The sequence below is a fragment of the Delphinapterus leucas genome, chromosome 20 (assembly GCF_059928025.1).
Source record: "Delphinapterus leucas isolate spDelLeu-1000000601 "Yukka" chromosome 20, BTC_Dleu_Yukka2, whole genome shotgun sequence".
Taxonomy (NCBI): domain Eukaryota; kingdom Metazoa; phylum Chordata; class Mammalia; order Artiodactyla; family Monodontidae; genus Delphinapterus; species Delphinapterus leucas.
This window is the reverse complement of record NC_143148.1, coordinates 43,212,519-43,236,903: the sequence shown is the minus strand read 5'-3', so window position 1 is coordinate 43,236,903 and position 24,385 is coordinate 43,212,519. Positions and strand designations below refer to the sequence as shown.

The 24,385-nt window shown below is 38.8% G+C and overlaps 1 protein-coding gene across 8 annotated transcripts in view; it reads right to left on the bottom strand.

The window, feature by feature from the left end:
• TANGO6 (transport and golgi organization 6 homolog) overlaps positions 1–24,385 on the bottom strand; it is a 181,899-nt gene that overhangs the window by 137,449 nt on the left and 20,065 nt on the right. For all 8 annotated transcript variants that reach the window (XR_016390871.1, XR_016390872.1, XR_016390873.1 and 5 more), the window contains 4 exons: positions 23,703–23,844; positions 17,681–17,817; positions 15,281–15,443; positions 12,015–12,097 (listed from right to left, as the gene is read on the bottom strand). Coding sequence is in view for 4 of the 8 variants with exons in the window: in XM_022583341.2 (XP_022439049.2) it covers positions 12,015–12,097; positions 15,281–15,443; positions 17,681–17,817; positions 23,703–23,844 (525 nt within the window). In the remaining 4 variants the exon portion in view is untranslated. The remainder of the gene's footprint in view (positions 1–12,014; positions 12,098–15,280; positions 15,444–17,680; positions 17,818–23,702; positions 23,845–24,385) is intronic.

Sequence of the window (24,385 nt, the reverse complement as noted above, 5' to 3'; positions counted from 1 at the left end):
GCATTCCCTGACTTGACTGCAAGTTTGCTCATGGTCTTCTATACTTTTCTGGTACCTCAGCCATTAAGAGGTAAGACTAGTTGAAAAAAATGAAGCATCCCACCCCAAAATTTTTGAAACGTTGAATCTTCAACTTGACCAAGATGTAACAAATTTCTAACCCATCCTCAGGAGCTTTCTGTTCCATCAGTTCTGAAGTTAATACTCAAAAGATGAAATCCTGTTTAGCTGAAAGGTTTTCTGGTAACTCAAGTTTACTTGAGGTATCTGTACAACTAGGGATCACCAAACAAAATACCAAGAGATGGGAAAGCTGAAGCAGGGAAGGTATAGACAGACTCTCAAGGTACCTTTTTAATTCTTTGGTGTGAAAAAGCCTCTCTGAGAGTAAGTGAAATGGTGCTTTGAAGAAAAGTGGAATTTCTGTAACTACCTGTGGCTTTTCCAGTATAAATGTGTAGGACAGGACTGAGGGGCAAAATAAGAGGCCTGTATGGATCTAGGAAAACCAAAACGGCTCAGAAAAGATTAGTCAAGGAGACACATGGGTACCAATGACCCCACTGGGAACCTGGGGATTTCCTCATTCCTTTCTTGGGATTTCCACATTCATTTATGAATGCATCTTGGCTTTCTATTACAGATCCAGCCCTGAGAAGAGGCCTCTGTGGTTAAGCCTCTCGATCCTTCATCTAAACTTAGAGGACTGGTGTTCTAACAAGTAAGAGAGGCATGTTTCTTGGTACTCTTAACTATGAATCATGCTCTATTGTAACTCTTTGTTTGCTTCACTGGGAATCAGGTAGCAGCTGATTCTTAATCATTTCTGTATTTGTAAACCAAGCAGAGTGGCAATCAGTAGGTACTTGGTAAATTTTTTGGTGACTGATTAACTGAATCAAAGAATAAATGGGGCTTCCCTGGTGGTGCAGTGGTTGAGAGTCCGCCTGCCAACGCAAGGGACGCGGGTTCGTGCCCCAGTCCGGGAGGATCCCACATGCCGCAGAGCAGCTGGGCCTGTGAGCCATGGCCGCTGAGCCTGCGCGTTCAGAGCCTGTGCTCCGCAATGGGAGAGCCCACAACAGTGAGAGGCCCGCGTAACACAAAAGGAAAAAAAAAAAATGAATGAACAAAGCAGACTGACTGCTGTTTACTTTCTCAAAAGCTCTATTTTTGTGGGGAAGTTACAATGCTCTATTTTCATTTTTTCTTTAAAAAAAAAAGCTGCAGCTAGAAGTTATCAATCAATGCAAATTAACTGAACAGAATCACAGAACTTCAGCCATGGAAGGGAGAGCAGATTGAACAATAGAAGATTTGATTTTATTATATTGGCTTGTTCAGCATCTGTCTTCAATGTCTGGAGGACTGAGTTTCTCTGGAAAGATTGACTGGAAATTTGAATTTAAGAAGAAAGGAAAAACCTGGAGGAATCAAAATGGTCAAAAGTATTAAGAATAGGACTTCCTGGTGGCGCAGTGGGTAAGACTCTGTGCCCCCAATGCAGGGGGCCCAGGTTCAAGCCTTGGTCAGGGAACTAGATGCTGCATGAATGCTGCAACTAAGAGTTCACATGCTGCAACTAAAGATCCCGCATGCCACAACAAAGATCCCGTGCCCCAACTAAGACCTGGTACAGCCAAAATAAATAAACAAATATATATATATATTTTATAAAGTATTAAGAATAAGTACGTGTTTCTGGTTCAAAGCAAACAAAACCGAAAGCAGCCCTCGTGCTCAGTTCATAGACTCCCATTATATTGTCAAACACATCCCTTAGAGACCACTGCAAAGTCACCGAAAGAGCACTGGGAAGTCAGGAATCAGGAAATGTGGGTGTAAACTTTGTTTCTTCCACCTATGTGGTTGCCCAAATCCACATATTAAATGAGTGAACAGGGATAAGACATTTAAACCGCTCTAGGTCCCAGTTTCCTCATGGATAATATAATGTAGGCGTTAAGCTTTTAGCATAAGGACCAATTAAGATAATTCACGTTAAGGGCTTCCCTGGTGGCGCAGTAGTTGAGAGTCCGCCTGCCAATGCAGGGGACACGGGTTCGTGTCCCGGTCCGGGAAGATCCCACATGCCGCGGAGCGGCTGGGCCCATGAGCCATGGCCGCTGAGCCTGTGCTCCGCAACGGGAGAGGCCACAGCAGTGAGAGGCCCGTGTACCAGCACACACACACACAAAAAAGATAATTCACGTTAAAATATTTTGTAAAATATATAGCCATATGCAAATGTTAAGTTTATTCCTAAATATTCTTGTTGATGCTACTGTGAATGGAACAGTTTTCTTAATTTATGGCCTTATCTTCTGCAGGGATGTACATGTATGGAAATACAAACATGATGAGCCTATTCAGAATCAAGCTGACTAAATCCTAACATTGAAATTCAATACAGGCTGGAACTTGATTCTACCCCAGTTAAAGATTAAACTAGTCAAATGCTGCCTTCTAAAATATCCCAGTGATCCTTTTGACAGTAGTGTTCTAGAACTTCTAATGCACTTACTGAGTTTAATTAAGACTTAGGAGAAGCAAAAGAACCAGGCGAGTTTTACTTAATATAGTATTTTGTACTGTGCATGCTTTCAGAGCATAATGCATAAAACAGTCTTAAAAAAAAAGAGTTTCCCTGAACCAAAAAGGAACTGACAGTTCTTTGAGCACCTTTTAAAGAATGCAATGACCCGGGCTTCCCTGGTGGTGCAGTGGTTAAGAATCTGCCTGCCAATGCAGGGGACACAGGTTGGAGCCCTGGCCTGGAAAGATCCCACATGCCGTGGAGCAACTAAGCCTGTGTGCCACAACTACTGAGCCTGAGCTCTAGAGCCCGCAAGCCACAACTACTGAGCCCACGTGCCACAACTACTGAAGCCAGCACGCCTAGAGCCTGTGCTCTGCAACAAGAGAAGCCACAACGAGGAGCCCGCGCACCGCAAAGAAGAGTAGCCCCCACTCACCGCAACTAGAGAAAGCCCACGTGCAGCAACGAAGACGCAACAAAGCCAAAAATAAATAAATAAATTTATTAAGAAAATAAAGAATGCAATAAGTCTAACAAAAGTTACCTTATTCAACCACCTGACAACTCAAGTGACACATTTAAGTCACCTGAAGTCCCATGGATAGTCAACCCTGGAGCCAAATTCCAATCTAGGTCCATCTGACTCAAAAGGCCAAGTGCTTTTCACTACACTATACCACAGAATCTGAACTGCAGCATTTAGAAAATCTAATGCTTAAATCTCACACATCCTTGAAGGATACTTTTTTTATTCCTTTGCATGTTATTCAAAGTCACAGTTCAACAGGAGATGGAAACATCCAGAAAGAATGATTGCCTTTAGGGAGGGTCCACAGGTGAGAGGGAGACTAACTTTTCACTGTAGAGCCTTTGGCACTTATTAAATTTGTACCATGTGCAAATATTATCTTTTCCAAACAAAGAGAGTGAGAGAAAGAGAGAGAGAAGGGAATGTTGGTCCTGGGACCAGCTCTGTCACTCACTAGTGTGATTTGGGACAAGTCACTTCACAATCTTTTGGATTTTGTTTCCTTTACTGTAAAATGAGGGATTAATTTGTCAAAACCCAAAGAATGTACCACATCAAAGGTGAACCTTAATGTAAACTATGGACTTACAGTGATATTGACATGTCAACATAGGTTCACAAACCGTGACAAATACACCGTCCAGTGTGGGATGCTGATAGTGGGAGAGGCTGTGCACATGTGGGGGCAGAGAATACACAGGAACTCTCTGTACTTTCCACTCAATTTTTCTGTGAACCTAAAACTGCTCTAAAAAATAAAGTCTATTAAAAAAAATGAAGGATTATACTAAATTATTTCTAAAGTTCCTTCCAGCTCTAAGATTGTATTATTCTAATTTACTCTACACAAATAATTAAAAATTCGGAAGGAGGAGTCAACTGGTCAATCTGACAGAGAAACTTTAATTAGAAATTCATTAAGATTAGATGGGGGGAAAAGACGTGAATAATCAAAGTCAAGGTTTCCTAAACCTGGAAACAGAGAGCGAAAATGGAAATGAGAATGTAGAAAATAAACTAATTAGGTACCTTCTAGCCTTTCCTATCCTAAAATTTCTTCTGCCTTTAGGGAGTCTTGGGCAAGTACTGTGAGGAATACTAAAAGGCAACATCTCTCCACTCCCACTATCGAATTCTGGCCATTCCTCTTAAGAGCAAGAAAATATCCAAATCAGAAAGAACTGGAATTCTTTTATCCTGCCCTACCCAGAACCAGTCTCTATGTAATATGGGCCTCTCTTCACCTCTGTAGGCAAAGAAAAAAACACGACTCCCTCTCATACCAGGGAGGACAAAAGAATATAAACATTCTAGAGATTAGGCCCCAGACACTCAGAGGCAGAGGAGACAGAATGGGAAGCCACTGGACTAAAAGCTATTTGAGCAGCATATGCCCTTTTTGGCTTACATAATTTTACCAGAAATAAGGTACACACATAGAAATGACAAGAATATTTATGCAGATGAAGTACAAGTGTCTATGCCAAGTTTTCATTTCAATTCGACTAGCATTTGTATATATACCTGTACTGCTGAGAACTTTCCACCTGGCCCACCAGAGCCACACTGCTCTATTCCCTGCTGTATGTGAAGGATGCAAGTGTAAAAAGCCCTTCCCTTGTCATTGTTCCTGCCATAAAATTTTCATTCAGAGAGCTGAGAGTTTATTCCTTTAAATACCAAAATGTACTTATATTTTAACAATTTTGGAAGGAAATATTTCTAAAATGAATTATATGCAATCCCTTCCTTCTTAAACAAAGTATACTGAACACAGTGGTCCAACATACTTTGCTTTTCAACTGATTATGCCCTTTGGGGGTATTTTTTCTGTCTCTTTCCTTGGTCCTCTCTGCTCTTGTCATTGTGCCTTAGTTAGTCTAACTAACTTCTAATTTGTTACTTCTAATTCTGCTATGGTCTTAAAAATCAGATAACGAGTCTGACCAGGACTGTGTATAAAGCAAAGAAGAAACTAGCTCTGAGGACTAAGGGGCTCTGCAGTTAGACTGAGAAGGCAGCCAGATGGACAGCTGTCATAACACAGGTGACATGGGGTGTTAAATTGGAAATGTCAAGTGAAGCACCAAGATAAAATAGACTTAAAACTCCAAAGTAAGACACCAGGCTATGATGAGATCAAGACTATAAAAACTCCTCATTCAGAAAGAGGGTAGAGAAGATCAAAGGTGTGGAGACTGAGAAGAGACTGATGAGGAGGATTTCTTTAGAGAAAGCTGTTGGTCAGAGTGAGTCCAATCCCACAACGCACCAATGATAAAAAGACAACCCAATTTAAAAATGGGCAAAAGGGGCTTCCTTGGTGGTGCAGTGGTTAAGAATCCGCCTGCCAATGCAGGGGACACGGGTTTGAGCTCTGGCCCAGGAGGATCCCACATGCTGCAGAGCAACTAAGCCCGTGCACCACAACTACTGAGCCTGTGCTCTAGAGCCTGTGAGCCACAACTACTGAGCCCGTGTGCCACAACGACTGAAGCCTGGCGCCTAGAGCCCGTGCTCTGCAACAAGAGGAGCCACCGCAATGAGAAGCCCACGCACTGCAACAAAGAGTAGCCCCCACTCGCCACAACTAGAGAAAGCCCATGCGCAACAACGAAGGCCCAACGCAGCCAAAAATAAATAAATAAAATTAATTTTAAAAAATTTTTAAAAAATAAAAATGGGCAAAGGTTCTTAACAGAAATTTCTCCAAATGGCCAATAAGCACATGACAGGCTGTTCAACATCATTAGTCATTAGGGAAACGTAAATCAAAGCCACAAGGAGATATTACTTTACTCCCACTAGGAAGGCTATTTTTTAAAAAAGGATGATAACAAACGTTGACCATAATCTGGATAAACTGGAATTCTCATATATTGCTGGTGGGAATGTAGAATGGTGTGGCCACTTTAGAAAATGATCTGGCAGTACCTCAAAAGGTTAAACATAGAGTTACCATATGATCCACCAATTCCACTCCTATGTATACACCCAAGAGAAATGACAACATACATACACACAAAAACCTGTACATGAATGTCCACAGCAACACTGTTCATAACACTCCAAAATGTGGAAACAACACAAATTTCCATCAGCTGATAAATAGGTAACAAAATGTGATATAACCATACAACAGAACACCATTTGGCATTAAAAGGTATGAAGTACTGCTTCATGATAAAATACGGATGAATCTTAAAAACACTGAAGAGCCAACTACAAAAGACCACATATTATATGATTTCATTTATATAAAATGTCCAGAATAGGCAAATCTACAGAGACAGAAAGTATATTAGTGGTTGCCTAGGGCTGGGGGCAAAGTGGAGAGAATGGGAGGTTACAGCTAATAAGTATGGAGTCCTTTCAGGAGGGATAAAAATATTCTAAAATTAGATTGTGGTGATGGTTGCACAACACTGTGAAATACCAAAAACACTGAACTGAGCACTTAAATCGGTGAATTGTGAGGTATGTGAGTTCCATCTCAATAAATCTGTTAAAAAGAAAAGGAGAGAGAGAGAGAGAGAGAGAACACCAGAGCTGGAAATGTTCCCAAATGCCTCTCTAAAATTAAAACACCCTCTTGTACCCTCTTGTTACCGAGTGAGTTGCTGGATCAATTCAACCATCCCAGATGTTTTCCTTATTTCCTGCCTTTGAGCTGTACTCTATAATTTAGTATTAGCAGAAAGTTAATACAGACAACATACTCTTTGTTGCTAAATTTTACACAATGTTTACCATTTTCCTCCAACGTACACATTTCCTCTGTTTTCCCTCTGCAGCTGAGCTGCCAAAACCTTGTAGAGAGAATAAACTTCTACACCCCTTCCTGCTTTCAAGACAGTCCCAGTCCTTGTGGAAAACCAAGTGTCTACAGCAAACTAATGTTTTGCTTGTCTCTCCAGGAGGTTTTTAATTCATTAAACTGTTCACCGAACAATGAGGGTTTTTCCCGCCTTATGGGGGACAACAATAGGAGAAATGGCAAGGACTATTTCTCGATCTCTCTGATTTTTAGAGGCTAATTCACTTGCCAGAAAGAAGTTGTTTTGCTTTCCTTTCCTCCTAAACGCAATTTATTGACATCTACCTAACACTATGAGGGGTTTGTACCAAAGTTTAGACAAAATTAGTCCTACTCCTACCAGCACTTTCAAGTCTTTCTAACATTCCACACCCGGCTATTTTACAACTTTTCATCATGGTATTTCTTAGATGGAACATGACTGAAGATAACCTTTCTAAAAGTTATTTGGGCTTTATTCTCTAATTCAGAAAGTTTGCTTTCTAGATTGCTCTGTATAATTCCTTGTCTTCATATTATGTGAAAAGTCCCTGCCTACCAACAGGTAGAACAAGATATAAGAACTTTCTTTTCGTAAGTCTCTAAAATGAAGCATCAAAAAATAAAAACAGCATTATAGCCACTAAGTCATCAGGTCCTGTTTTATCTATGAACAATTTAATTCTACACTTGTGTGCCAGGTCAACATTGTAAAGGGTGTACTCTGGTTTTTTTAACAGCAAAATTAAAGGGTAGTAAATACCCAACTTTTAGTAAAAAGTGAGTGTTACTGAGAATGAGTTTTGAATTTTTAAGCAGCATATATTTATATCTACAAATTTATTAGTATCATACATAAAGCTTAAACCAAACCAAAACAAAAGCTCTTTCTTATCTGAAAGAACATGATTTAAGATTTACTTTACACCCTCATACACTGCTGGGGGCAATGTAAAATGGTGCAACCCCTTTGAAAATGATCTGACAGTACCTCAAATGGTTAAACATAGAGTTACCATATGATCCAGCAATTCCACTCCCAGGTATATACCCAGGAGAAATGAAAACATATGTACACGAATAACTTGTACACAAATGTCCATAGCAGCATTATCATAATAGCCAAAATGTAGAACCCAAATGTCCATCAAATGGTGAATGGATAAATACTTATAACAGAATACTATTCAGCAATAAAAAGGAGTGAAGTACTGCTTCATGCTACAATCGAGATGAACCTTTAAAGCATCATGTTAAATGAAAGAAGCTAATCACAAAAGACTACATATTGTATGACTCCATTTATATGCAATGTTCAGAATAGGCTAATCTATAGAGACAGAAAGTAGATTAGTGGCTGCCTAAGGCTGGGATGTGGGGAGTGGTGTGGGTTTCTTTTGGGGTAATGAAATGTCCTAAAGTTGACTGTGATGACAGCTGCACAAATCTGTGAATATACTAAAAGGCCACTGATTCGCACACTGTAAATGGGTAAATGTTCGGTACATAAAATATCTCTCATGAAGTTGTCTAAAAAAGATTCACTGTACATCCAAATGTCCATCAACTGATGACAAATAAACAAAATATGTATATATTCATAAAATGAAATATTACTTACAATAAAAAGGGACAAAATATTGATACATGCAACAACCTGGATGAACCTCAGAAACATCATGCTAAGAGGGAGAAGCCAGTCACAAAAGAACACTTATTGCATGAGTCCCTCATATAAAATATCCACAAAAGGCAAATCCATAGAGATACAGACCAGGTTAGTGGTTGCTTGGGGATTAGGTGTGGGACCAAGGAGTGACTATAAATAGGCACAATGGATCTTTTTGGGGTGATGGAAATGTTCTAAAACTGTACGGTGGTGATAGTTTCACAACTCTGTAAATTTCCTGAAAAAGCACTGAACTGTATACTTAAAACATTATTTTTTGATCTGTAAAGTCTATTTCAATAAGGCTGTTTTATTAAAAAAAGATTTATTTTAAAAATATTTTAAAGAGGCAAATAACTCAAGTATTAAAATGGGTAAAAAACAAATGAACAGGCAAGTTAAAGAAGAGAATATATGAATGAACCAAAAGACAAAAAAATGTTCAATGTCACTAGTAATAAGAGAACTAACTGCTAACCAAAACCACAATGCACCTAACAGATAGACAAAACTCCCTGAAAACAACTCAAATGTCTACCAAGAGAAGAATAAACAAATAAATGGTGATATAGTCATAAAACAGAATAATATCTGGCAGTAGAAATGAATGGATTAAAGTTAGATATATTACAATGCCATTTAAATAAAATTTAAAATCATGCACAACAATACTAAAAACAGATTAAGGAATAATAAATACAAATTTAGGATCGTGGTTCCCATTGGGTGAGGAGCAAGGGAAATGTGATCAGGGATGGATTCACAGAGGATTTCAACTGAATTGGTAATGTGTAATTTTTTAAGCTGAGTGGTGGGTACATGAGTGTTTTATTCTTCATTTTTTATTTGGTTTGTTTGAACCATTTCATAACAAACTAAAATTTAAAAATTTACTCTAGGGCTTCCCTGGTGGCGCAGTGGTTTAGAGTCCGCCTGCCGATGCAGGGGACACGGGTTCGTGCCCCGGTCCGGGAAGATCCCACATGCTGCGGAGCGGCTGGGCCCGTGAGCCATGGCCGCTGAGCTGCACGTCCGGAGCCTGTGCTCCGCAACGGGAGAGGCCACAACAGTGAGAGGCCCGTGTACCGCAAAAAAAAAAAAAAAAAAAAAAAATTTACTCTAAAATGTTTAATTTACTGCCATAGAAAAGAAATAAGAAATGTGGAATAAAAATTTTTTAAGTATTGAAATATAATTCACATACCATAAAATTCACTCTCTAAAACGTACAATTCAGTGGTTCTTAGTATATTCACAAAATTGCACAACCATCACCACTAATTCCAGAACATCTTCCTTACCTCAGAAAGAAACCTCATTCTCACTATCAGCCACTCCCAACTCCCCAGCCTCAGCCACTAGCACTCACTAATCTACTTTCTGTGTCCATGAATTTGCCTATTCTGAACATTTCATTTAAATGGAATCATACAATGGGTGGTCTTTTGTGTCTAGCTTCTTTAAACATTAAAAAATCATAATTTTAAACTGTTTATCCACTTGCCTCTGTGCATTAAACAGAAGCAGCATCACCGACTTTCCTCAGTGTTAGTGGGCAGAATGGCAGTGGTCCCCTCCTGTGGCCCTTGGCAGACCAGTTCCATGTGGCTCACCAGGATCCCAAGGGATGGGGAGGGTCCCAAGGGATGAGGAGTTTCCCCAACTCAGAGGGGCTGACTGTGGGGTCTCTTCCAATCACCCCTTCAGTGTGTGGTGACAAGTCTCGGGTGCCTGTCTACGTGGACTTATAGATGGTAGTATCCGGTTATAATCAAAGGGCCCTCACAGAATGAACAAGGGGCTTAAGCTTCCTGCCAAGAACCAGCCAGCTGAAGAGGCCAAAGATGCAAATATAGGGGAGGGTGTGGCAACGAGGGGATGGCAACACTGACAGTGCTTGCTCCCCTATAAGTGCTTCAAGTTACTGGTAAAACCAATGACCAACTAGGATCGGCAAAAATTAGACACTGCCAAGAACACTAATGAAATATAAATTTAAGAACATTACAGAAACCATGAACTGTGGCCCCAGGGCCCACTGTACACCTAGCTACACAGAGTGATTAGCAACAGATTCTTTTCATCTGTATTTAACATGTACTTAGCATTCCCTTCTGTACACTGTACTGCGGTTTACGTTAAGATATACCTAAATAGGAAAAAAAAAGTGTTCATCCATGTTGAAACGTGTATCCATACTTTATTCCTTTTTACAGATGAAAAATATTCCATTATATGAATATATCACATTTGTTAATTCATTCATCAGTTGATAGACATCTCAGTTGTTTCCACATTTTGGCTATTATGAATAATGATGCTATGAACATTTGTGTACAGGTTTTGTATGAATATGTTTTCACTTCTCTATAACTAAGAGTGGAATTGTTGAGTCATATGATAACTCTATGTTTAACTTTTTAAGGAACTGCCAAACAATATATTCCCAAAGTGGCTGTACCTTTCTACATGAAATATAATTCTGAAAGCTGTTTACTCTTGTAAATGTTTTTAATAGTAAAATATTATTATAAACGTATTGAGGGACTTCCCTGGTGGCGCAGTGGTTAAGAATCCACCTGCCAATGCAGGGGACACGAGCTCGAGCCCTGGTCCGGGAAGATCCCACATGCCACAGAGCAACTAAGCCCATGTGCCACAACCACTGAGCCTGCGCTCTAGAGCCCACGAGCCACAAACACTGAGCCCGCATGCCACGACTACTGAAACCCCTGCACCTAGAGCCCGTGCTCCTCAACAAGAAAAGCCACCGCAATGAGAAGCCCACACACTGCAGCGAAGAGTAGCCCCCGCTCACCGCAACTAGAGAAAGCCTGCGCACAGCAACAAAGACCCAATGCAGCCAAAAATAAATAAATTAATTAATTAATTTTTAAAAAATGTATTGAAATAAACTTTAAAGAAGAATATTTACCCCAGTGCCATCTGGGCTTAACACAATGGATTTCATTTTTGTCTAAAAATATGTATTTCATATATATTTATAAGATTGCAATCATAGAGAACATATAATTTATATAAATATTTTTTCATTTTCAGTATATATTTAGGAAGTCATTTCTATGACTCATTTATTCCAACTTCTTTATGATGATGATTCTATCAAAAAATTATAAAGTAGATTCAATATTATCATACAGTAAATTTTAGAAAGCCTACAGTATTGCAAATTCCTTTGTCAATTCCTTCAAAGACACACTTTCAGCAGTGGCATGTGTCACTTAGAGAATCTGAACTGTTTAAGATTCAGAGTAAATGATGAAATTGACAGAGTTTCAAAATGTATCATTTTTTTCACTAACAACTTATAGTTTCCAGTTTTCAAGGTAAAAAGATTTTGATGGTTTGGAATTTAAGATTAGTCGTTCCAATTCTTGAAGTACCAGTTTAAAAGGCAAAATTATTTTAAAAGACTAAGTACAAATATTAACTGAAAACACTAGTGACTCAAATTACCAACCTTATATACATCCTCAATACATCTACTAAGTTCTTCTTCCGTCATCAAAATGGTCCCTGGCACCATGTCACTCTCTGAAACCTCTAAGGAACAAAAAACAAAATTACCCACACTCAGCACCTCATTGAATAGAAGAAGCTGGGCCTAAGGAAAAAAGTTTTACTAGAAAGTTCAGGAAGTAACAGCTAAAATTAGAAAATCAACATAGTTACAATACAGCACCATTCAAATACAATATTTCACACAATGTTTCGTTGATTATAAACATGCATTGTTATTTTATGTATCACTAAGAAAGAAAAAACACTGCCAAGTAACCTATGAAACATTATCACTTGGGATTTTAATTTTAAATTAATGAATGAAAACTTGGACATTAAATTAAGTGAAAATGGCAGAATCAATGGTTGTGTCTGGGTGACTGGTACACAGGTGTTCATTATACTATTCTCTGTACATGTGTTTGAAAATTTCCCTTTAAAAAGTTTTAAGGGACTTCCCCGGTGGTCCAGTGGTTAACACTCCCAGCTTCCACTGCAGGGGGTACAGGTTCAATCCCTTGTCAGGGAACCAAGATCCCACATGCTGCTTGGTGTGGCCAAAAAAAAAAAGTTTTAAAACAGAGCTTTTTAAAAAAAGTATTAAGAGAACTCTCCTAGATTTATTTTATACAGTATTGTTATATGTCATTTTTTTTTTCCTTTGGCCACTCCATGCAGCATGCAGGATGTTAGTTCCCCGACCAGGGGTCGACCCCGTGACCCATGTAGTGGAAGTACGAAGCCCTAACCACTGGACTGCCAGGGAATTCCCTATCACTCTTGATACAAGCTAAATAATTGGAATAAACAGGATAAGGAATTAAAACTGCACATTAAGTGTCCAACTCTTCTGAAACATTTCAACACCATTACCGGTATCTGTGCTTTGCCATAATATATCGTTCTCTGTGCCACAGAGTACAGTGATGTGATATCCTTAAGAGTCCTCCACTTTACTATTGTATTCAAGATTTTCTTCTAAGTCACTGACATCCATTCTACAAATGTTAACGCTCATTTGCAGGCACAACAATGCCACAACTGCTACCTGGCCAACAATGATTGTGAGATGGGCAATTAGAGTTGCTAAAATGTGAAAAAGATTTCGAAAATAAAATTTTTTTTAATGTGAAAAAAAGTGCATCTTGGAATTGATAAAATATGATAATTCATCATAATTGCCACATAGTCCTAAAAATGTGATGCAATATGAAAAACAAAATAAGAAAGCTTACACTTTAGAGATTGTTTTTCCAGGGGCAATGATGGGGTATATATATAAGATCAGTCATATTCTTACCCAATCCTTTTTGTTATCAATAGATTGTATATGCAAAACATGTAGCTGGTGTTACAGATATAACCTAACACATGAAAATGCAGGGTAAATAGGTGTCCAATAAATATTCTTTGAATGAATGAACAAGGCCCAGGACAAAAATAATTGACCCACAACTGGACTGAATCTAGGCATCCCAAGCACAGTGCTCTAGACCAGGGGTCAAACTTGAACACACACTTGAATTACCAAAAGGGCCTGTTAAAACAGTGTTGGGTCCCACATCAGAGTTTCTAATTCAGTAGGCCTGTGGTGGAGCCCAAGAAGTTGTATTTCTAATAAATTCCCAGGTGATGCTGATGCTGCTAGTCCTGGGACCACACTTTGAGAACACACTCCAGACTGAAGGAAACACCTCGTCAGTCACAGACAAGAAGATAAATAGATTAGTATTGAGGTATAGTCTTAACACATGAAATTAGATATAAATGCTAGGCTTTAATGACAAGGGCCAACAGAAATAATACTTCATTTTTTGAAGAAATGCTAATTCTAGACTAGATTTTCATTAAATGTATAAAGGAATTTTAATTACTTATCATGTCTGAATAATCACAAATTTCACTCCACCAAAGCTCAATCTGGTGCTTACTATGCACAAGAATTAGATTTTCTCCATTCTCACCCACCTAAACCCCTCTAAACACACTCAGAAAAATTTACACTGTAAATGACTTTTATACAAAGTCTACACAGAACTAAATTGGGCTTAATCACAACATCAATTTTTCTCTTTATTTTTAACCTCAGAAAAGACTATATGGAAAGGTTTTTTTTACTCACTAAGAATGTTGAAATGATACTCTGTATCCCAGCACTAATATCAATAAAGCATGAACACACACTGCGGGAAGTGCTGAAAATGTCAATCTTTTAACACATTAAAACTGGCCAAATCTGGGAAAATTTAAGCTTCAAAATGAATGACAGGAATGTTCAGTCACCCACTGAATAAAAAAAGAATCTATGAATGTGTATTGATACTTAAATAATTATTTTTTTAAAAGAGATGAGGCAAGGAGAAAAGAAAAGCTCTTCCTTACAGAAGAATACCAACTAACAAATTAGAAACAATAAAAAAAATAGGAAGTCACCATTTTATGAGCAAAAATCATCAGTGGATACTAAACCACAGTATGAAGGACTGTTGGGAAACAGGATATTCACACTGTCTCATACATCTATCATCCCACAGATTATTATTAATTACAAAGGGAGGAAGGTATTTTTACAGTGGAGAAATCTGGTTGCTACCACTTTAATCAAATAGTCAAATTAAACATCACTAATAATGGAATAAACTGATAACATGTGCCCCTAATCGGATGGACTAAAAAAAAAAAAAAACCATCATATGTAGTACTCCTGCCAAAATGTTAACCTGGATCTAATCAAGAGGAAACAATGAGACAAATACAAATTGAAGAACATTCTATAACCTGGGCTTCAAAAGTGTCAGAGTGAAAGACTATTAGGGATCTATTCTACATTACAGAAAACTAAAAAGACATAACAAGTAAATGCAATGTAATTTTTAAAAAACAGCTATAAAGGAAATTCTTGAGACAAGTAAGAGATCTGAATAAAGTCTGTATATTCGATGTCTGCAACTAACTCTCAAATGCTTCAGAAAAAAAATACGTATGTGTGTAGGAAGAGAGAAAGAGAAAGTGAACATGTCAAAATGTTAACTATGTGAAGTATATAGGGGTAGGACACTGCATTCTTCTTAGAACTTTTATGAAGTGGATTTTTCAAAACAAAAAATTGGGGGAAAAAAAGTGAAATTAAAGACAATGAACTACCATAGACTTAAGTTATTTAAATCCAAAACACGGAAGAGGGTCCTTTAGAGGGACAGCGAACCACCAGACTTCCTTCTTTACCTGCTGTATTTAAACATCGATGAAGAGGAGCTAACACTGGCTGAAGTAAGTACTTTGCTGCCAGTTGTGGCCGTTCTCTTGACATAGTTATAAAGGTAGTGGTGGCAACTCTCTGAAATTGTAGTCCTGTCAATTTATCTTGAAAGTGAAATAAATCCAAAATCTAAAAGAAAAATTACATGAAGTAAATACCAGGCTCTTTGCAAGAAGCATTACATTAACTAAGAAGACAACACATTAATTTCTTTATGGCAAAAAAAAAATTTACTGCAGTAACACTGATCCAATAGAAGTTTTTTTTTTAATTTAACAACCCTGTGTCAAAGGGTATGAGAACTGAAGGAGCTACGTTTTTATTAAAAAATTTTATCAGATTTATAAAATACATGCTCATTGTAGGAAATTTGGAGAATAAATTTTTAAGAAGAAAATTAAATCTCCCCAAATTACTATAAACATTTTGGGTGTATTTTTTTCCAGTATGTTTCCTGTATAATTCTTTTTTCTTTTCAATTAAGGCCATACTTAATATTCAGTTTTGTGTATTGCTGAAACCTTCTCATAGTTATAAATTCCTCAAAAATATTTCCAGATATTCAGTTTTCCCCCAAAATTTTGCTATGATAAATAGCAATTATGGGGTCAAGGTGTATAAATATATTCAGAATCTGAAGAGCCTGTCAGGTCTGAACAAAAGTCTACTTTATTCTCAAAAATAAACACTGATCTCTCGTGCTTGAGTTTAAGCACCCAACTGAAAAGCACATTCTGTTCCTGGCTTAAAACTGACTCTTGTACTTTTTGTAGACAGGAGAATCTTCTGTTAAAAAACTGTTATGTGACCTCTGACACTGCCAAAGAGAGACTAAGTAAGATTGAAACCTATGACTTGATTTTATCATTTCCTTAAGTGCCCAAACTATAGCTACTAGTTTTGGAAAATATTTACTCATCATTGCAAATGATAACTTTATCCTGTAAGATAATTTATACTTAATATTTTCCAATATAAGATTTTGCATTGTGATATTTGTTCCCATGCATGCCTACCCATGAGAATCCTGCAGACCTGCATAACAACTGAATGACTTTCTTCACACTGTACTCCAAAAGGCATATCTTACATCTAAATGCACAGGGAGTGCTGACTAAGAACACTCCTTCCACACTTTCACCTAATCAGATTAACAAAGAAAAGTTTTGTAACACATTGCATAGGCAAAAGTGTGGGAAAACAGACACATAAGTAATATCAATCAAAAATTTAAATACACGTACCCTTTAAGCCAGTAATGTCAATTCTAAGAATTTTCCCTGTGATAATACTTGCACATAGGCAAGATTTATAGATATTAATTGGAACATGGTTTGTAACAGCAAAAGAATGGAAACAACTTAAATGTCCATTAATAAGAAGCTAGGTAGGGCTTCCCTGGTCGTGCAGTGGTTAAGAATCCGCCTGCCAATGCAGCGGACACGGGTTCGAGCCCTGGTGTGGGAAGATCCCACATGCCGCGGAGCAACTAAGCCCCTGTGCCACAACTACTGAGCCTACGCTCTAGAGCCCGCGAGCCACAACTACTGAGCCCACGTGCCACAACTACTGAAGCCTGTGCACCTAGAGCCCATGCTCCACAACAAGAGAAGCCACCAAAATGACAAGCCTGCACACTGCAACGAAGAGTAGCCCCTGCTTGCTGCAACTAGAGAAAGCCTGTGCACAGCAACAAAGACCCAATGCATCCAAAAATAAATAAATTTATTTATTTAAAAAAAATAGGAAGCTAGTTAAATAAATTATGGTACATAATATGATGAAATACCTATGTACCCAAGAAAAAGAATGATGAAATGATCTCTAAGGTACACTGTTAAGTGAGAAAAGCAAAACTGAAAAACAGTGTGTGGCGCATGTTATCATTTGGATAAAAATTAGAATATATACACACATATACACACATATAGTTGTATACACATGATACACAGACTACCTCTGCAAAATAAATAAGAAATTGGTACAGAGATGGGAGGGAGACTTACTTTTCCATTTACTCTTTTGTGCTTTTAAATTGTGTACCATGTTAATTTACCCTGTTTATTAAATACCTATTTTTTTTTAAACTAATAAAAAACACAGAAAAGATAATGAATATGATGAAACTGTAGTTTCATATTCAAGCTCTGAGAGCAAGCTAGTCAGTTATTAATGGTGAGGGGCTCTTAAACCTAACAGGTCAGTCTCTCCCACAGGTTTTTAATCAGTTATTAAGAAGGCCCCTCACTGAATAATAAACTTAAACATTATATTGTTTTTAACTCAATATCAGACAAACATTAAAAGTCCTCTTTTTATAAATAAGCAGATAATCTCAAACAGTCAAAAGAAACAAAATGATTTACCTGGGGGCAGATATCTCTATAATAATCCTCTAGTGAAAGAGACTGCTGGGGACAAGAGGCCAAAATCTTTGCAATCAGGTCACACTTCTTCCAGTCGGCAGCTGTGGCCTCAGCATCACTCCCACCAGCCGCCCCAGCTGTCAGCAATGGATAGAGATGTCAAAAACTCATCGCAATTCAACACAGAGGTCCTTAAAATTTACAGTAAAAACTATTTTTTCCCTACTGAAAGCTGTTAATTTCCTCTGTAAGATAAGCTATCCCTCCGTACTTTCCTTTTGATGTTGGTTTCTGCGAGGTTCAGAAAAAAGCAGCACTTAACCATTGTAATGATATTATTCATACGACTTGAACACTAGCTTCTTCTTAGTATTTATTGCCTTTTAAATGATTAATATTATTATTCTGTCTCTTTATATACACCATGTATTTCAAACTGTCTTTTTTTTTCTTTCTTTTGGCTGTGTTGGGTCTTCGTTGCTGCACACGGGCTTTCTCTAGTTGCGGCAAGCGGGGGCTACTCTTCGTTGTGGTGCGCGGGCTTCTCACTGTGGTGGCTTCTCCTGTTGCAGAGTACAGGCTCTAGGCATGCAGGCTTCAGTAGTTGTGGCACATGGGCTCAGTAGTTGTGGCTCGCTTGCGGGCTCTAGAGCACAGGCTCAGTAGCTGTCATGCACAGGCTTAGCTGCTCTGCGGTGTGTGGGATCTTCCTGGATCAGGACTCGAACCCATGACCCCTGCATTGGCAGGTGGATTCTTAACCACTGCGCTACCAAGGAAGCCCTCAAACTGTCTTAAACCAAAACTGTGGAGTAACAGGTTCCAGATTTACCTTACCATCTTAGATGATTAGAAAATGGGACAAAATACGTAAACAACGGTTTTCAGACACTGGACAACAAGCAGCCCAAGACACTGAACCCTAAGAGAATGGAAGCAAACAAAGTGAGTCCCATGAATACCCTAGCCTATTACCTAGAGAGAGTTTTGAGGCTACACCACAGCTAAGGAGAGCCCAAACGAAGCCTGCCACCTTGTTGAATTAAAGAAACACAGTTCAGAGTTCAGGGAGACCAAAACAGTTAGAATTTTCAGGGCAAAACACCAGAGAAGTGAAAGCTACACAAAGAGGGAGCTCCAGAGGTCTGCAGGGGAATCCTCTCTCAAGTCTTTCATGGAGTATGATCTGTGTATGTGTGTGAGAAAAAAAACCCAAGGCAAGAACCACAGAAAGGAGTAGGAGGAACAATCCCCACAGTTCACACAGGGCTTGAAATAGTTAATGTTCCCACTAGTGAGCATGGAAAAGCCTCCTAATACACAGAATATCAGAAAGGTATTACCTTAGTAGTGGTGCCAAATTACCTTGGGTTAAAGGCTGCTCTAGACGCACAGTAACAAGGCTTAAAAGCCAGGATTGAAGGGCTCAAACTGATTCCAAGAAAATTAACTGCATCCCAGAACAAAACCCAACAAAGGAATACAACAAAATCTAGCACCCAACAAGGTAAAATTAAAACATCCAATATACATTAAAAAATTACCAGGAGGGCTTCCCTGGTGGCGCAGTGGTTGAGAGTCCGTCTGCCAACGCAGGGGACACGGGTTCATGCCCCGGTCTGGGAAGATCCCACATGCCGCAGAGCGGCTGGGCCCGTGAGCCATGGCCGCTGAGCCTGCGCGTCCGGAGCCTGTGCTCCACAACGGGAGAGGCCACAACAGTGAGAGGCCCGCGTACCGCAAAAAAAAAAAAAAAATTACCAGGCAAGGGACTTCCCTGGTGGCACAGTGGTTAAGAATCTGCCTGCCAATGCAGGGAACATGGGTTCAATCCCAGGTCCGGGAAGATCCCACATGCTGCAGAGCAACTAAGCCCGTGCGCCACAACTAATGATCCTCAGCTCTAGAGCCCACGAGCCACAACTACTTAGCCCACATGCCACAACTACTGAAGCTCACGTGCCTAGAGCCCATGCCCCACAACAAAAGAAGCCACCTCAATGAGAAACCCATGCACCTCAATGAGCAGCCCCCGCTCGCTGCAACTAGAGAAAGCCCGTGCACAGCAACGAAGACCCAACGCAGCCAAAAATAAAATAAATAAATTTTTTTAAAAATTACCAGGCATATCCATTCAGTGAAATATTTTCAGTCATAAAAAGGAACAAAGGACTGATTCATGGTATAACATTATGCTAAGTGACTCAAACCAGACACCAAAGACCACATATTGCATGATTCCATTTGGATGAAATATCTAGAATAGGCAAATCCATCAAGATGGAAAGTAGATTAGTGCTTACAAAGGGTTGGAGGAGGGGAGAATGGGGAGTGATTGCTAATGGGTAAGAGGTTTTTTGGGGGGAATGATGAAAATGTTTTGGAATTAGATATTGGTGATGGTTACACAACTCTGTGAATATACTAAAAACCATTAAACTGTACTCTTTAAAAGAGTAAATTTTATGGTATGTGAATAACTTCTCAATTTAAAAAACCTACTAGGTATGCAAAGAAGCAAAAAGGAACATAATAAGAAGGGAAAATCAGTAAAAACAGACACATAAAAACAGAGGTGACAATTAGGAGATAAGGACATTAAACAGCTATTATAAACTTATTCTCTATTTTCAAAAAGGTAAAGAAAAGAATGATCATAATGAGGAAAGAAATGGAAGATATTAAAAAGACCCAAACTGAACCTCTAGTAATGAAAAATATAATAAATGAGGGAAATTCCCTGGTGGTCCAGTGGTTAGGACTCTGCGCTCTCAGTGCCAAGGACCGAGGTTCAATCCGTGTTCAGGAAACTAAGATCCCACAAGCCGTGCAGCGCAGCCAAAAAAAAAAAAAAAAAAATCTGAAATGAAAAATATGGCAGATGGAATTAACAGCAGATTAGATACTGCAGAATAAAAGATTAATAAACTTGAACATGTAGCAATAGAAATTATCCAAAATGAAACACAGAGAGAAAAAGACTGAAAGAAATCAACAGAGAAACAGTATCTTTTAGGACAATATTAAGTATAATATTAGGTATAATTCAAATTCCAGAAAGAGAAAAGAAGGGAAGACAGAAAAAAAATATTTGAAGATAATGTCTGAGAAATTTCCAAATATGATGAAAACTATAAACCCTCAGCTCCAAGAAGCTTAAGAAAACTTAAGCAGAAAAAACATGAAGAAAACCACCCACACCAAGGCATATCATAATCAAATTTCTAAAAACCAGTGATAAACAGAAAAATCTTAAAAGCAGCTAGAAAAAAAAGGTGTATCAGATACAGAGGAACAAAGACAAAAATGACAGTAGACTTTGCATCAGAAATCATGCAAGCCAGAAGACAATGGAGTAACATCTTTAAAGCACTAAAAGAAAAAGCGATCAACCTAGAATTCTGTATCCAGCAAAAATATTTTCAAAAAAGATGGCGAAATAGGCTTTTTCAAACAAACAAGAGCTAAGGGGATTCATTGCCAGTAGATCTGCACTATAAAAAAGGTTAGCGTTCTTCAGGCAGAAGGAAATTTGAATTAAAATTTGGATCTACACAAAGAAACGAAGAACACCAGAAATGGCAAATATACGAGTAAATATAAACTGCCTCAAATCACTGAGAATAAACCATATATATATTCACATATGAATAAGTAGCAAAATTAGGGTTCTAAGTTTCTTATAGAAGCTCCCCAATTTGCATGCCCTTGGGTGAAGTCTAAGCTTTCTCTGGAAAAAGAAGATGCAAGGACCTATCTGCATGTGACAACTTTTCACAGGTAACTGTTAATTTTCCATTTCATTGGTCCTAGAAGCCACTGCAGGCAGAACTGGGGAGGCAACATTACAGCCACTGCAGACCAAATCTACCAATGTCTGCCAACCACACTGACCTCACTTTTGTCTGACAGGACCAAGGTACATTGACCACCCCAGAAATGGAAAGTCAAGATCGATTCTCTCTCTCCTCCTCCCTCCCCACATAACCAGCCCTTCATTAAGTTCTGGCAACTCTTCCCCTTAAATACGTCTTATATTCATTCATTTCTCTGCATTTCCACTGCCACCGCATTGATCCAAGCCACTGTGATCTCTCAGATGACTGCTTCTTCTTAACTGTTTTCCCCGCTTCTGCTCTTACTCAACCCATTCTTCACAATACATCCAGAAATATATTTCTAAAATGTAGATTTGATCCTGTCTCTCTCCTTAAAACCCTCCAGTGGTATCTCATTGCCCTCAGAATAAAGTTCAAAACCCTGAACTAGGCCTAAATGCCTCCATGATGTGGCTCCTGCCCACCCCTCCACCCTCATTTCACACCCCTCCCTCGTCTCATACCACTTTCCCTGCACTCTCTACCCTCCCTGCTCTACCCATACTGAAATTTCCTCAAAAACACTGTTCTTTCCTATGTCAGTTCCTTCCTACATGGATCCTCTCTAACTATACAGTCTTCCCTCACTCTTCAATGAACATATTCCTACTCAGCATTCAGGACTCAGTTTAAATGTTATTTCCATCAAAAGGCAATTAAGTTTGTGGTAATTTGTTACAGCAGCAATAGGAAATTAACGTGCAGGGGATACAGGAGACAAGGGACCAAATACAAAAGAAAGCCAAGGGGATCACCAGGAAAAAGGTGAAGGGAGATCCTAGGATGACAGCTCTGTGGAGGTAATTAGTCCAAATAACAGAAGACTCAGAGACAGAGATGTCTTCAAGAAGATAAAACGGATAGAATAGCTAATGTATTTGAATGTATTAAAAGGAGATTTAAACAACTGGGACACAGTCTGAAAACAGATTAGTGATAAGTACATACAAAACTAAGCAGACAAACAAAACAGATAGCTATTAACTCCAAGTACAAAAGTGTGTAAAAAAGTATACTACAGTAGCTCAGCTGTATACAGTAATCACACAGAAGAGTATAAACACTGAATATTGATCTAACCAAAACTAAGATATGACTATAGGGCATCCCTAGTGGCGCAGTGGTTGAGAGTCCACCTGCCGACGCAGGGGACACGGGTTCGTGCCCTGGTCTGGGAGGATCCCACATGCCGCGGAGCTGCTGGGCCCGTAAGCCATGGCCGCTGAGCCTGCGCGTCCAGAGCCTGTGCTCCGCGACAGGAGAGGCCACAGCAGTGAGAGGCCCGCGTACCAAAAAAAAAAAATATATATATATATGACTATATTAAGGGGATGGGAAGTATGCTTGGGTGAATGATGGTAGGGTTGTGAAAGATAACAAAATCCTTTTTCACTGATGGTGAGTTGACAGATGATGCCTAAAACTGAAAAATTAAGAAAGTGCTGTAACCGCATTACAGTTAGAAAAAAAGAGGTAAATACCAGAAGAAACCTGCTAAAAATGATCAAAGTGGTTGCTTCAGAGGATGGGAAATGGAGTGAAATGCTGCCAAGGACTGCTATTTTTCTCTAAAAGCCTTATAGACCCATCGACTCTTTAAACTATGTGCATGTATGATTTTGTTTAAAAATCAAAAAATATAAATTAAAAACTACTACCATACTTAACATGATAATGAACCTTCTTTCTATTAATGAGGACTAAGGGAATATAATTGTGGAAGTGAATCTAAAATTTCATCCCAAAGTTTGCATCTCTTGGGTATCTCCAGCTTCAGGAGAACTGTTTCGTATTTTAAGTCCTGAGGTGAAGTACTCTTAGCACCCTGACTCTTTTCCACAGAGAATTTCACGTTTTCTATAGGGTTTTACTTAAACTTTTTGTGCAATGTTTTCCTCTGATTGTGTAAGTTATTTGAAACAGTTGACAATATTAGTCAACAACATGAGCAGTGTATCACAACTATTTATGGAAGAATGGCAAGAAAATGAGTTTCTTTGGAAAAGGAGCTCATTAAGGTTTAACCTCCTCACTCTCCACAAAGTCTAGTCTCCATCAGGTTTTACAGTCAAATGCTAAAGACCAATATTTCACTGTGACTCAAAGGAAAGTGGATACCAAAGTAACAAACATCTATTTCTTACCACCTGCTCCTTCCAAAATGCCCCGGACTACTGCCTGAACACCACTGGGTCTCATCAACCTTTCAGAGAGGAGCTGCCCACATAGACGCCGGAGCCAAGCTGGGGCCTGACACATAACTTGTGTCTTCCCATCCGTGTGGGACTGAAAAAGGAAGGGAAAGGTATGAACTGAATGTCAGTGTAACAGATATGTAGAAATTAAAAATATACAAATATACTGAGTCATACTGATGATTAACCGTATGCTATACAGACTTCAAAAGAGCAAAATTTTTCCCTTAAAAAAAAGACTCCTTTACAAAACCTACTTCAGCATCACTTTTAAGAAAGTAAAAATATAGTGAAAGTTCTTCAAGTGAAGTATCAAGTGAAATTTCAAACCCAGAAATAGACAAACATGTCTGTGAATAAAATACAGATTTGGGGGACACAAGGTTAATGTAACCAATCTGAATGCAGTCCTTCCAATCAAATCTAGCTTCCGAAGAAGACTCCTATGAACATGACTCACCACTAAGAGGACAGTTCACAACACTGAAAGGACACTAGTCCTTGCCTCCATGGTCTCAGCTGCTCTGATTCCTTTTGACATGGCAGTTTCAAGAAGAGTTCGATTTCTTCAAGAACTCCTTTTTGAGAGCTCTGTGGAGCCGCCATGAACAAAACAGATTTCGTGTCCCTTA